General features: G+C 33.7%; 1 protein-coding gene across 3 annotated transcripts in view; it reads right to left on the bottom strand.

The window, feature by feature from the left end:
* Window positions 1-13,742, bottom strand: part of ROCK2 (Rho associated coiled-coil containing protein kinase 2) — a 97,678-nt gene that overhangs the window by 12,569 nt on the left and 71,367 nt on the right. For all 3 annotated transcript variants that reach the window (XM_067294295.1, XM_067294294.1, XM_067294296.1), the window contains 16 exons: window positions 12,132-12,211; window positions 11,724-11,772; window positions 10,812-10,947; window positions 10,594-10,685; window positions 10,094-10,340; window positions 9,667-9,773; window positions 8,842-9,001; window positions 7,753-7,913; window positions 7,146-7,330; window positions 5,817-5,886; window positions 4,290-4,393; window positions 3,982-4,168; window positions 3,661-3,754; window positions 3,451-3,545; window positions 2,777-2,956; window positions 2,372-2,540 (listed from right to left, as the gene is read on the bottom strand). In XM_067294295.1, coding sequence (XP_067150396.1) covers window positions 2,372-2,540; window positions 2,777-2,956; window positions 3,451-3,545; window positions 3,661-3,754; window positions 3,982-4,168; window positions 4,290-4,393; window positions 5,817-5,886; window positions 7,146-7,330; window positions 7,753-7,913; window positions 8,842-9,001; window positions 9,667-9,773; window positions 10,094-10,340; window positions 10,594-10,685; window positions 10,812-10,947; window positions 11,724-11,772; window positions 12,132-12,211 — 2,116 coding nt within the window. The remainder of the gene's footprint in view (window positions 1-2,371; window positions 2,541-2,776; window positions 2,957-3,450; window positions 3,546-3,660; window positions 3,755-3,981; window positions 4,169-4,289; window positions 4,394-5,816; window positions 5,887-7,145; window positions 7,331-7,752; window positions 7,914-8,841; window positions 9,002-9,666; window positions 9,774-10,093; window positions 10,341-10,593; window positions 10,686-10,811; window positions 10,948-11,723; window positions 11,773-12,131; window positions 12,212-13,742) is intronic.

The following is a 13,742-nucleotide window of genomic DNA, read 5'->3' on the forward strand; positions in this document are numbered from 1 at the left end:
GCTCTCATAACCTTTGACTCTGGTTTTTATAGTCTCACTTAAAACAATTTCTTTCCTCTAGGGTTTATTAAGAGTTGCTCAACTGTAGTAATATTTTTCTGGTTAGTTACGCCCTGACAGATCACTCTCGTATTAAACCCCTGCTGCTGCACAGGCTCTCCAGGTGGAAAATTCTGAAGCCCTTGGTATTAACAAACACAAACCCAGGAAAGGAGCACTAAAACGCCCTGGAATTGCCCAAGCCAGTTCCTTTCTCATCGGAGGGCCAGTGCCGGCTCACTCCTACACGTAACACAGCGTAACACATAACGACCAGCTACTCAGAGGAGTCTCGTTTTGTGTGCAGAGACTTGGAGAGAGGGTATTTGTTCAGATGTGTTCTCTCTTCAGACTTCTCTGCAAGCACTGCTGTTGATGACACACTTTAATGTATATACCAACCACCTGAAGTAGTTCTATAATGCGTAGTTTGCCTCATACCTGTCACATTAAGTTGTTCCCCTCACCTACGCCTGATAAGGGGTAGCAAGCATAATACACACAGAAAAAAAGGATTCCCACAGTGCTACCCACATGCAGGGACTTATTAATGGTGCGAAAAAGAATGCTTTCATAGTTTTTCTGTTTTCCTCTGTAATCTCTAAGACTACAGCATGAAACTGCATAAAATGAGAGCTTATTATTACACCACTCCTTTTCTGGGGTCCACTCTACACTAACAGATCAGAAAAAGACCAGAATATTCCAAAATTTTCATAATATACACTTATAAGTACTAGGAGAAAAGAATTCATATGTCAAATCTGCTGCAATTATGTCAGCAAAAACTAATTCAGACAGAATTTTTACTTTAGAACAAAACAAAACCATGCAGGCACCACAACAGCAGCTAACAACAACAAAATTATTTATGTGCTTAATGATTCTCTTATCAGAAGCCTCAAAACAAAAACCACAGAATAAGAAAAATAGAGGAAATGCATTAATCTTTACTTCAGTTTGATGAAGTAATGACAATATTCCAAAGCGAGTTTTGCCTTCTATGGAAAGGTATTCACACTTTAATGAACCTCAAGTTAAATACAGAAATTTGAATATAATTAAAAAATCCACCTCTGATGTTAACACTAAACAGAAGTTTTGTTCAACACAGGGTATGTGTAGTCATACAGAATTTATATAGAATTAGTAAAACAGAGATCTATTTTACCACAGCCACATAATTTCATTTTTTTCTTTGTGCATCTGGAAAAATAAATCCTGCAATTCCCTCCAGAGATCATATATATTAGTTAGAGACCAGGGTTTTTTTAAGGGCCTTCAATTTTGCTTGCCTTACCATTAAGAATCAAATACAAGATTCAAATTTGAACAAAAAAATTTAACGTTCGACTGAATTTCTATAAGCAATATATGTCTAGATGGTGACAATTGGATGTCTTCACACAAAGATTTGGCTTTTTGGTATCCAGTACCTTAAGGTTGTACAGATAGATGCAAATACTGGGTAAAGGCTGCTTTGAAAACAAGGTCATGAGGATCATTTATTCAATGCTTTAATAAAAATGATGTTCTATAAACATACCTACTACGGCAGCAAGCATCCGTGAACACTTAGAGAAAATAGGTCAATCTTCATGCAAAATTTTCAGTGTTTTGGATTGGAATGCTTACTGCCAGATTTTTTTTTTTAAGAATGTATTATTAGTGTTAGTTTTGAAACAGAGAAAAGGACACAGTAAGAACAAAACCAAACGGTTCTCAGGGATGTCACCTGTGCTATCAAGATCTGAAGGGCTCTGTGAACAAGACAAAGGCTCTTCCTCTGAGTCAGAATCAGAATCGAGAAGCATGCGAGAACTGGAAGGCTTAGTGGCAATACTGACAGAGGTAGAAGAATGCTGGTAGGTAAAAGACATGGATTCCATAGTGTGGGATTGAGTGATATGGACTAAACATAAAGCACAAAGGAGGAAAAAGGTAGAAAAGAAGTCAAAATAGAATCCCTAAGAAGACAGTATTAGCTTTACATTTCATCACATAACACAGTGATTTAAAATTAACCACCAAAATAAAGGTGAAAAAAAAAACAGTTTTAATGGGAGACAGAATATGTTACAATTTTTTTTAAAAGAAATTCATTAAAATAAATTTAAGAATGAAGTATGATTACGCTACAGACAGATTTAGTTAGTATGTGGATATTGAGCACTATCAAACCATTGATAAGGTGCTAGAAATCCATAAAGATGAAAAGAATAGAAACATCAGAGGATTAATTTTATACTTCAGCTTCTATGGTAAAACACCAATTAATGGTAAAATTACAGTAAAACCAATTAATGCAGCAATATTAATAAAAATAACATACCAGGGAATCCATCATCTGCCTCAGCATCTCCAGGTCCACTGCCTATGCTACTGTTGTCTAGACCAATGTGTAGTGACTGCAGCTGCGAACGAAGCTGTTCAATGTCACTGTCTTTGCTGTCTAGAGTCATCTGGAGCTCTATTCGTATCTGACTCTCTTCTGCTATTTGCTGTAAGAATAAATGAAAAGATTACTTATTATCACTATATTCAGTTCACTAGAGAACAAATAAGTAAAAAATTATGGAGCCTCTGTAACCAGTCTTAATACACATACTGCAAATTTCTTTCAGTTATGGGAAATTCAGACAAATACAGACAGTGTACACTACCTGAAAGTCTGTATGGATTCAATGAGAATCACAGAAAATGCTACCAGTATTTATATTTGCAAAGAGGATCTTACTGCCTGCATTTCATTGATCTCCTTCTGATATTTGATCATCATTTGGGTTAGCTTCTCTCGTTCGGACTTCAGTTCCATATGCAGTTTCCTATTTTCCTTTTCCTTCCGCCGCACATCAGTGTCAGCTCCGCGTTTGACTGGACCCTTCCGATTCATGATCTCAGCCAATTTATTCACAGCCTTCCGAAGAGAGGGGGGAAAAAAATCCAAAATCATTAAATACAGAGAGTTATATCATGAATAAATGAAGTCTTTATCTCCTACCTGTGACCAGGCACTTTTAATCTAACTATAAACTCAAACCTCTGCATATCTGGTGGTATAAAGTCAATTTAATTCAATGCATTACGCAAATAAAATTGGAAAAAAGGTAACAAAATCATTTTCACTTTAAGTGAACATTTGCTTAGAACATTTCTACTCATTTAAATATTCTCTTCACTTTCCATTAGCTAGAATTAAAATATACGTTTGGATTAAAATGCCACTTATTGTTGTAAAAACAACGGGGGTTAAAAATCAGAAATATAATGTTTTATGGAACTTACAGAGGAATATAAATCAAGATGGGCAACAGTAAAATATGAATTCTGTTTTATAATGGAATGCTCTCTGTTAAAAATTATTTGATTCATTAACACTATCTCATCATTCATTTAGGTACATTTACTTACCTGAGTTTTCAGTGTTCTTTCATTCAACAACTGTTTCTCAAATTGTGCTTTAATATTTCCTACATTTGCTTCTTCTTCCTTTAGCTTTGTAATTTCTGTAACAAGATGATAATAAAAAAACTATGAAAGCTCATTACAAAAGAAAATAGCAAAATTTAAGAACAAAATTTGTTTTCAAATTAAGTTAAACTTATTTCAGGGAATACATACGTTCTTGCACTTCCTTCAGTTTATTGTTTAGTTCTTCTTTCTCATTAGCAAGATTAGCCACATCACTAGTTAGTGTCCTATTTGCTTCCTCCAACTGAGAACAAAAAGTATATGTGACTATGTAACAAAAAACATTTGACTTATGAAAGCACTACATGACAGGAGGATATTTTTCATTTTATTCATGCAAAATACGTATTTTTTTAAATGCGAGATATACTTGTATATCAGTTATCACTAGGAAACTGTCAATATTTCAAGCTGCAAATAAAACTGAAGCACATGTAAACCTCTACCAAAACTACAATGCATATTACTCACAGAGGCTATGGTGGCATCTTTCTCAGTAAGTTCCTGTTTATGCCTAGCCATCATCTCCTTAATCTCCAGCTCTTTCATAATCTTCTCTTTTTCCAAATCAGAGTACTGTTCTTCAGCAATGGAACGAGCAAGTTGTTCTGAATCAGCTTTCGTCAAAGTAATCTCTAGCTGAGCAGCCAAGGAATCTCTGCAAATTATTGACATACTATTAACTCAAAAATTGGTAGTTTCCTTAAAAAACAAAAACAAAAACTAAAACTAAACATCTTAGTCTTATACGTATTAATAGTATAATTAGTAAAACCTACCTCTCATCCTGTAACTCTTGTATCTTTTGCTGCATTTCTTTACAAAGTTTGGTCTTTTCTTCACATTCTTCTTTAAGTTCTCGAACTTGCGTCTTATACAGAGTCTAGAATTTAAAGTAGGAAAGAAAAGAACATGACTTTCATATTATATCTTGAAGGTAAACAAAAAATGATACAGTATGACATTGTATGCAATTCTTCAGTTGTGCACTCAATTCAAATACGATTGTGCAATGTCTTCTCTAAATTTAACTAAAGATCATCACCACTCCCAAATGTGTTTTTAGGGTTTTTTGTTTTGTTTTGTTTTTACTTTTTTTAACTTTGCAAATGGATATATTAGATATATTTTATATATTTATAACGATGCAGTTAGAGAGACCCTCCATGTGAAAACAACTATTTGATAGAAAATCAAAAGTATCAGAAACAAGAGAGATCTTGAATTTTCTTTCCCTAATATTTTAAATCCTTGTCAGAGGTAGGTAAGAGACAGACTTTAACCATACAAATGCATGAAAATAACATGACAGTTTAAGAGCAAAAAGGAGTATAGAAAAAGGGGGAAAAAACAGATTTGAAAAGTATTTGATATTTAGATTTTTGTAAAATGAACACAAATCTAGAGCTCTAGAGGAAATGAAAGAAAAATTATATTGCTCTGTACACTCAAATGACTGAATACAGGTAAAGTAACAGGTAATTGTAAGTGGACTTAGTGCAGGACTTTCAAGACAAAGTATATCTCAGGATAGATCATCTCTCTGACGTACCCACAACAGTCAACTGACCTTAATTCTTCCTTCCTCTCTCCTTCCACATGTGCAACGTTTTGATGTACAAAAACTTCAGGTAGCCATTTTCCTCTTTGACATAAAGACCATAGTAAAATACTAAGTTTCCTTTAATTCTGAAGTAGGCCTTTTGGCCTTTTACCTGCAGTAAGACTGGCGTACACTGTCATAAACTAATCTGCATATGCTAGTGATTAATATCTAAATAAAATAGCTTTTTACTCTATTGTATCCTATCACAGTATTGAGAGGAAAACAGAAATTCCCAACAGGTCTTTTCCAAGTTTGGTTCTAACGGGAAATTTTTCTTCCAAGTTCTAATGGCACATGTTTTGTTACAATACATCATTCTGAGAATATGCCTCTTCCATGCAGCATGGAACAGATGCTGAATGCAAAAGGCTTGAAACTTGCAGAAAATTATTTACACTGCGGAAGAGAAGGAATGAGCTGCTTGATTCCTTCCTCTCTCTAAACAGAGTTTGGGACCTCCTTCAAAAGCTGGGACATCCCTTGCGTTCCTTAACGCAAACTCTTTTACACTACTCAGAGATCAAGAGAAATAAATGGTGACAGGACTGCAGACTAGACTGAAGACAGACACGAGAAAAAAAATTAACTTTAGAATAGAGATGTGAAATGATCGCTAAGCCTAAGCTGAGGAGGAAGAACAAAGGCTAACGCTGTACTTAGCAAACAGAATAGTATAAAAATAAAGAAGCGTAAAACATACTGAGAAATACTGCTCAGCTTCAAGCTGGTCTTGAAGCTCTTTCATTTGTCCATCTGCATCTTGACGTTCCCTATAAAGGAATAAAATGCTTTTAAAGAAAAGATACGAAGATATTCCAAACAAGTAAACAGAAAAGAGTGGATTCGCACTCTTAAGATCTTCAGTGATTCCTTGATCAAAGTACGGTCTACAATTAAACCTGAGGCTTCCTTTAGGTATCAGCTATCATCTTCACTTACACAGTTGAGAATACTGCACAAATAAGTCAGTTTAATATTATTAATATATTAACTACAACCATGTCACATAGCTTAACCGGTAAGAGACACAGACAAAGCAAACAGCCACTGACAATCTAATTTCCATTTAAAACATCACTGATTTAACACACTGACTTCTAGTAAACAAGAAGTACAAACAATTTCTGGAAATATGTCTATATTCTCCGTCATGCACTATTTCTTAAATTCATCTGCTGTCAAAACAACTCAGAAAGTCACTAGCCCATCACATAACAAAACCCAGTATAGAGTAGAAAAGACTTTCACCAATGTTTGACATTACAGTAGTCATCTCACATGTACCCCCTAGGTGAGTAACTGCATCTTACTAATAGAAAAAATAAAGCACAAGGAGATGAATCATTAAAAATCATAAAGGAGCTAAGAACGAGATACTTGTGATATATATATGCTCAATTTGTCTTTTTAGTCACAGAGCACATTTCCCTTCCCAGCTCATATTTCAGCATTACAAGACTTAATCTGATATAACAACTGATTTAATCAGTTGCAATTACTGCTTTTACGTCCTTGAAGAAGGATTGCTGGGATTTAACAAAGCTCTTATTTGAAGGCTCAGCAGATGTATTTAAACATCCTTAGAACAGGATATTGGCAATGGTTACACTCTTCAGCTCTGTATTACCATTGCCGTTCAACTCTAATAACCCTTCCTGAATAGCACCAATAACTTTCTTCTTCACTGAAGTCCTAAGTTGTTTAAAAAAAAAAAATATATATATATATATTTATCTGACTTTCCTACTGAATAAGTGTTTCTCTGAACTCCTAACACTCTTGTGTTTATGATTTAAGGTTTTAGGGGCAGCAAACATCTTTTACTGTAAATCTATACATTGCTTTATCACTTGGGGAAATGTCAACCAGGGCCACTGAAAATTATTGTGAACAACAATTAAGTTCTGTATTGTAGGATAGTATATTCTGTGCAGTAGATATTTTAAATTAATATGGCTCTCAGCTTTTGCTAAAAGAAAATTACAAGTAACATTACTAAAAAAAAATCAGATTGTGCAACTCTGCTTACTTGCGGAGTTCATTATTTTGTTTTTCCAGGCTTAATTTGATTTCCTGAAGATGGTTATTCTCCTGTTTTAGCTGCTTCTCTGACATTTTCAAGGTGTTGACTTGTTGTGTTTGCATCTTGAGGTCATTTTGAGTGAGACAACGCTTTTGCGTTTCTTGTTCTATTTTTAATGTCAGGTTTTTTACCTGAAAAGTAAACAGAAACCATTGAAGAACTTTACAGAGCTACATAGAAAAGCAACATTTAAAACAGTGTTTTAATGGATTTTTCCACATTTTTGTATAATATGCACACATCCTTTCATAGACAAGGCTATTTCCTGAATAGAGGTATCAATACACAATAAATAAGGTAGTTTTCCATGTCAATCTCATCTCTTACATTATACAAGAAAAACTTTAGGTTCAGTAGTGCTGAAATATTTCAGAAAGATGAAACCATACTTTGTAAAGCAGACTTCTTTTTATCTCCAAAATAAGAGGGGAAGGAAAGAGAGGTGCTGTCATTTTCATTCACAAACATTCCTAAAAACTGCTCATAACAGGGAAAATAGCAAGATATTTAAAACCCAGTTCCACTCAAGACTCCTTTTGTCATTGTTACTTACATCTTCATTCAGTTTATCCTTTTGCTTAAGGAGCTCATTTATTTTCTGTTGTGATTGTTTGAGATCACAGTCCAGCATAGAGCGCTGCTTTTCAGCTTCTAACAACCGATTTTCTACTTTTTGCTTTAAAGCTCTCTCTTCCAAAAGCTTCTTCTCCATTTCTGTGAATCAAGATATTTCAGATGCCAGTCAATGTAAACCAAGTGTATTCAGCTTTTTGGGGGGCAGAGGGGGAAGGATAAGGTACTATCCCTTATTAACCATAACTAATATGTTTATCCTTTTAACACTGAAGAGAAAGATTTCAGAAAAGTGATTTAATTAAAATCCACATAGTAAACTCGCAACTGGAGGATGGTTTTGCAAGCATTTCTGCCTTGTATCTATTTCCTACATTTGAGCTTCAAGTTAATTTCCAATTTATCTGCAACACATTTGAGACAGATAAAAAGGGTGAATATTTTTAGAAATATTTCATCTAAGTCTGCTGAAATATTGCTTTGAGTATGATAACCCAAAATCAATTAAAGAGTTGAAGCTGTTCAGAAAGCTGATCTGCCAGGTGACTCAACCATTTTTCTGCTTGTTTTGAACGTCTGCAGTCTCAAAATTTTTGTTAATGCTCTACACTTGGAAGGATAAGACTTGTAGGTTCAAAAATAACAGCCATCTTCTGGAAGTGTTTTGTCATCACAAAGTAAGCTGAAATATATTTCATTTAGGAAAACATTAACAGGTATGACTATACTGAGTAAAAACACAGGTAAGCCCTCAACTAAAATGTTCCAAATAGTACTATAATATAAAATTTAAGAAAAATTAATTCAGAATACACTAGCACAGAAAATGAAGTAGTAATCCGGATGATGGAGAATCTATTTTATTCAAAGAGACTAAAACAATATGTCTTCAACCTAGCAAACAAGGACAGAGGGACTATGACTGATTTTGCTAATTATACTAAAAAAGAACAGAGGAACTGAGGAGAAAAAATACCCCTACATTTAAGTTTCCACTAGCATTTAAAAGATTGTATTATCTACTCTCTGTAATTTATATTTAAGATCTATGATTATGTCAAACACATACCTTTCATGGCTTCAGATTTTGCTTCCTCAATAGATTCATAAATCTTATTTTTGTCTGCCAATCGTGCTTTTGTAGCTTTATGTTCAGCTTCTTCTTGTTCAAGGTTCTGCTGCATAACTTTGAATTTATAGGTCATGTCTATTTCCATGTTGCTCTTCTCCTGTTAAAGGAAAAATTAAATGGAAATAAAACATTAAATAAATCAGGTTAAAGACCAAAAATTTTGGACAACAGTAATATGCCGCTTGGAAGTATACTAACAGTAGAAGAGACCGCTCAGGCTCTAAGGATTTATTTCTACAAACGTTTTTGTATGGATGGCAAAGGGCTTCAGGAGTGCACAGTGATATTCCTAGTTGCACACAGTTATACGATTAGGGCCTTAATGAGCAACGTTTTGCAATAAGAGCACTTCAAGATTAAGTTTACTGAAAAAGATTTGTTTCAATACTTTTGGTTCAATGACAAACTTGTCAAAAAAACATATTAGCAGAAGCTTTTGAATTTTCAGCAATATTGAGAGTTTAAAAAATTTGAATTTTTCAGCAAAAATAAAGTGTTACTTCTTCATTGTTAAACTACACACTGTAGTATATTATGTACTTAAGTCTAGAAGTATAATGTATTATAATCTTAAGGGAAATGCTGTAATTTTATTTTCACTTTTCATGTTGTAAAAACAACAAACAGAAAACTAAAAAAAAAAACACTGAAAACAAGGTTTATTTAATCATAGATTCTGTCTCAGAGCCTCAAGTAATAAAAGCACAAATTTAAAAATTGTATACAAATTAAACACCAACGTTCACCTAAAAGTGCTGTTACCTTTTCTAAATCTGTAAGTTTTTCCTGCAATTGCCTCTTCTCCATTTCCAGTTTGGCTAATGCACTCTTTCCATTTTTTACTTCTTCTTCTAGGCTAGATATTCGACCTAAGAATGACCAAAACATCAAAGAGACTGCATAACTTGCAGAAAAGAAATGCACTATAGCTACTTAGGGATAAAAATATTCAAATTTAATAGCATCTGAATATTAAGAACATCTTCCTTTAGGGAGATTTAAAAAGTTATCAACAATATTTTATAAATGTTAATGCACATTCCCTCCTGAAATGTGTGTCTACACTTACATAACATTGTATAAAACGCATGGTTAAACTAGTCACAATTTGAAGTTCAAGTAATGCTGAAACGTATTTTTATTTCTGAAACTAGAAGCAAGCTTAACTTCAGAACATTTGCTGCAATACCTTGTAAATCACTGATAATCTCTGATCCATGACTTCGATCTCTCCTTTCTGATTCTAGAGCTGACTGAAGATTGAGAAAGTCTTTCTCCAGTTTGAGTTTAGCATTCTCTAGCAAGCAGTTTTTATCTTGTAATTCTCGATTATTAGCTTCCAACTGCTGGATTTGCTTCGTGCTTTCTGTCTGGTTCTTTCTTAACCGGGCTGCAGTATCAGACTCTGATCGCAGCAAAGAATTGGCTTCATCCAACTACAGATTGATAAAAACATACTTCAGACACAATTAAAATATAACACATCTCATTTCCATTACAGAGTACTAGTTTTTATGGATTTAAGAAATAAAAAGGAGTGTTTTCTAAGATTACTTTTAAACATCAAAACATAATAAGAAAGAACAGATTTTAAAACTCCCTTACAGTTTTCAACTCCCTCCACCACCAACAGAATCTGAACTTCAAAAAGCTGTTATTTTAAAATATACGTATATAAAGTTGGCATGCCTGTCTTTGTAGTTGATTGATTTTCTCATTGGATATTTGAGAGCTCTGATTCCTCTTTTTTAAATCTTCAAGCTGGTCCTTCAAACTGTTAACTATAATAAAAACAATTCAATGTTGTTAGTCATTGCAATGAAACTTTAAACTGTACTATAATTCATTTATTTTGTCTTTTAAAAACCCACATCAAAACAGAACCCTTGAAATACTGTTCCACATACCCTCATTTTCCAAATTGCGTTTCTTATCTGCTTCGTGTTCAGCTTTTCTCTGGTATTCTGTATTCTTATGCTGAAGCAGAGCCTTCTCTCTTTCTAATTGTCTTACTGCAGACTCTACATTCTTCCTTGAAGTTATCTGGACATATTTTTTAAAAAAACAACGCTAATTACCCACAGAATTGTGGTATTCGTTATATGATAAAAAGACAGCTCATGCACTCAATTTAGTTTATAATGGACAGAGAGACAGAGACACATTCCATTTGCTTGCTGTAAACACAGTGTATCAGAACACATGTGCAGATCCAGCCCAGGCTGACAACAGCCAGGAACTTGTACCACTAAAAGACTGTTTGGTGGTTGCATTCAATGAATCTGGTAATCTTTCTAGTAGCCACTCAGGAAGCAACAGCCACAAAAACATACATGCACTGTAAGATCTCAAAACATATCTGAACGGGCAATACATTAGTTGTGCATGTCCATGAAAGATAAGATAAATCTGCAGCAGCATTAGGGCGCAAAGCTGGGCAAAAAATAGGATCTTTCTACCGACACTGTTTGAACCATGCTATATGCTGCAAAGAGCGGATTTCCTCTTTGAGCAACATTACTCTCACCTCTTCAATTTAATTACTAGAATCATATATGGGATATTTATATTCCATTGTCCTCCAAATTAAAAACATGGTAAAAACAGATTCTGGATATCAATGTGTAGTCATAATGCAGCAGTCGTGATGAAAATATTTTAGCAGTGACATCATTTTCATATTTGTGAATATCAGGAAACAGCTACAGTGCTACAAATACACTGTTAATCAAAAATAATTTGCTGTTTCCTAAGGGGAAAACCCCCCCACAAATAAATGCTAAAGTTGTAATTCCAGTAAGAAACAACTACTGACTTACCTCTTCGTCTAGCTCTTTCACTATCTTCTCTAAACGAGTATTAGTAGACCTGAAGAAATTTGAAAAATATATTTGAACCCCATTTATTATACAGAAATTAGAATATTTGCTTGTGTATTGTTAATTTTGTGTACGATACACTATTGTTAGCAATCACATGAAACTTCAAGGGTGGTGGTGGGGGGAATCACTCAAACAACAGAGAGATTCATAAGGATATAGCAAAAAAAAGAAAAAAAAAGAAAGTAGGAATCACAGGAGTAGCAAGAAGCACATTATTTACAGCAGGATCTGCTTGCAAGGCCAGAAATCCCTAAAGGGGATTAAAATATCTTTAAGCATTCTAAAACAAAAGGTGTAACAATACTTACTTATAAACATAGCAAACAGATGTCAAAACAATCTCACCTGTACTTCTGTTCTAGTTCATCTTTGGCTTGTATTTCATTACTGAGCTGTTCTTCTAACTTGCTTAGTTTTTTCTGAAACTGTATAAAATGTCAAAAAAAGCATGCCCCACATATAAAAGGCTATCATATAAAGCAAGTATAATTCAATTAAATAACAAAAACATGAAAGAGATGAAAATTATTTCAACTTTCCATTGTATTTTTTTCAAACAGTCACCAGAAGATTACAGTATTTTTATTTCCCATCTAAACAATGTATTAATCCTGATGATTTTTAAAATCCAGATCCACAGCAATAAAATTTGCTGCACACTACATTAAATGTGATCATCCCAGAATTATGTGCCACACAATGAGAGACACAAAATTTCTACAGGCAAAGAATGTTGTTTCTGGCCCTTTGCTTTACTCTTTCTCTGTATAGACAGACCTTTCTCTGGAGCCAAATTTTGGGGCTAGTCTTTTCTAAATAAACTAAATAAATGGAGGAGTGGAGAAGGCAAATGACCAAAAGGGACAATATTCAGAGAATACAGCTAAGCTTGCTCAGTGACCTACATAAAGAAGAATTGCTTAGTCTAACACATACAGAAGCTAACAAACACTTTTCAAATTTGTGAATATTGTTTTGCTTACCAAAACATAAAAAAAATTGTATGTCAAATACCCCAAATTTGTGAAATTAGATTATAAACCATGAATTTGGGAATCTTAACATGTCTTCAAGTTTTCATGTACATTTATTTTCCTCCCATTCTCTCCTACTCCCCAAATACAAAACATAGAAATGTAGTTTTCCAAAATACTTTATAATTGTCACAATTATATCTTTCCCGGAACTGGAACTTTGAAAAGGACACAAAAACCTGAGAGTCATTGCTTGAAAAATAAAAATGAAAAATTTGTCATAAAAAAACATAGAATTTTACCAACAACTACAAAATCAAAATATACTTACTATCATAATATATAAAACAAGTGTCACGAACATGGCACTGCATATTTTAAGCAGCAGTAGAACTTCTTCTTAAAAGGAATCTCAAAGCTATTAATACATTCAATAATGATAGGAAGTAAAGAAGTAGAAACTAAAAAACATTTGTATGTATATTTATGTTGGCTGCTATATAAATGAATTTCCTTTACAGCACCTTTTCAAAGTTTAAAAATTAACTAAGTTGAAACAAATGTTAACAATATACTATCTATGCTTGAATGAAACAGATGTTCAAGTAATATAATGCAGTTAGTTCAGTACATGAAAAATCCATAGCATTCTTCTGTCAGCTGCAAATTTAAACTCAGCTGGCAATCTTCAAAAGCTGGATAAGCAGGCTTCATTCACTCACTTTAACTGAGAGTGAGATTTATGTTCATAAATATTCCTTTATTACTGCAGATGACAATTTATTTTCCAAACCCTGGATAAACCTGTCATAAATCACTTAGGCAAATGTGGAGCCAAAATTCACAACCTACCCAAGAGTGATGTTGTTTGTGGCAAATAGAGCCTTACACATTTGTTTTCAAAACAAATTCTAGATGCCAGAAGAATATGAAAAAAAATCTGTCTTCATTCATCTTTATACTACAATACTTTAAATCTCGA

Source organism: Apteryx mantelli, chromosome 3 (genome assembly GCF_036417845.1).
Source record: "Apteryx mantelli isolate bAptMan1 chromosome 3, bAptMan1.hap1, whole genome shotgun sequence".
Taxonomy (NCBI): Eukaryota; Metazoa; Chordata; class Aves; order Apterygiformes; family Apterygidae; genus Apteryx; species Apteryx mantelli.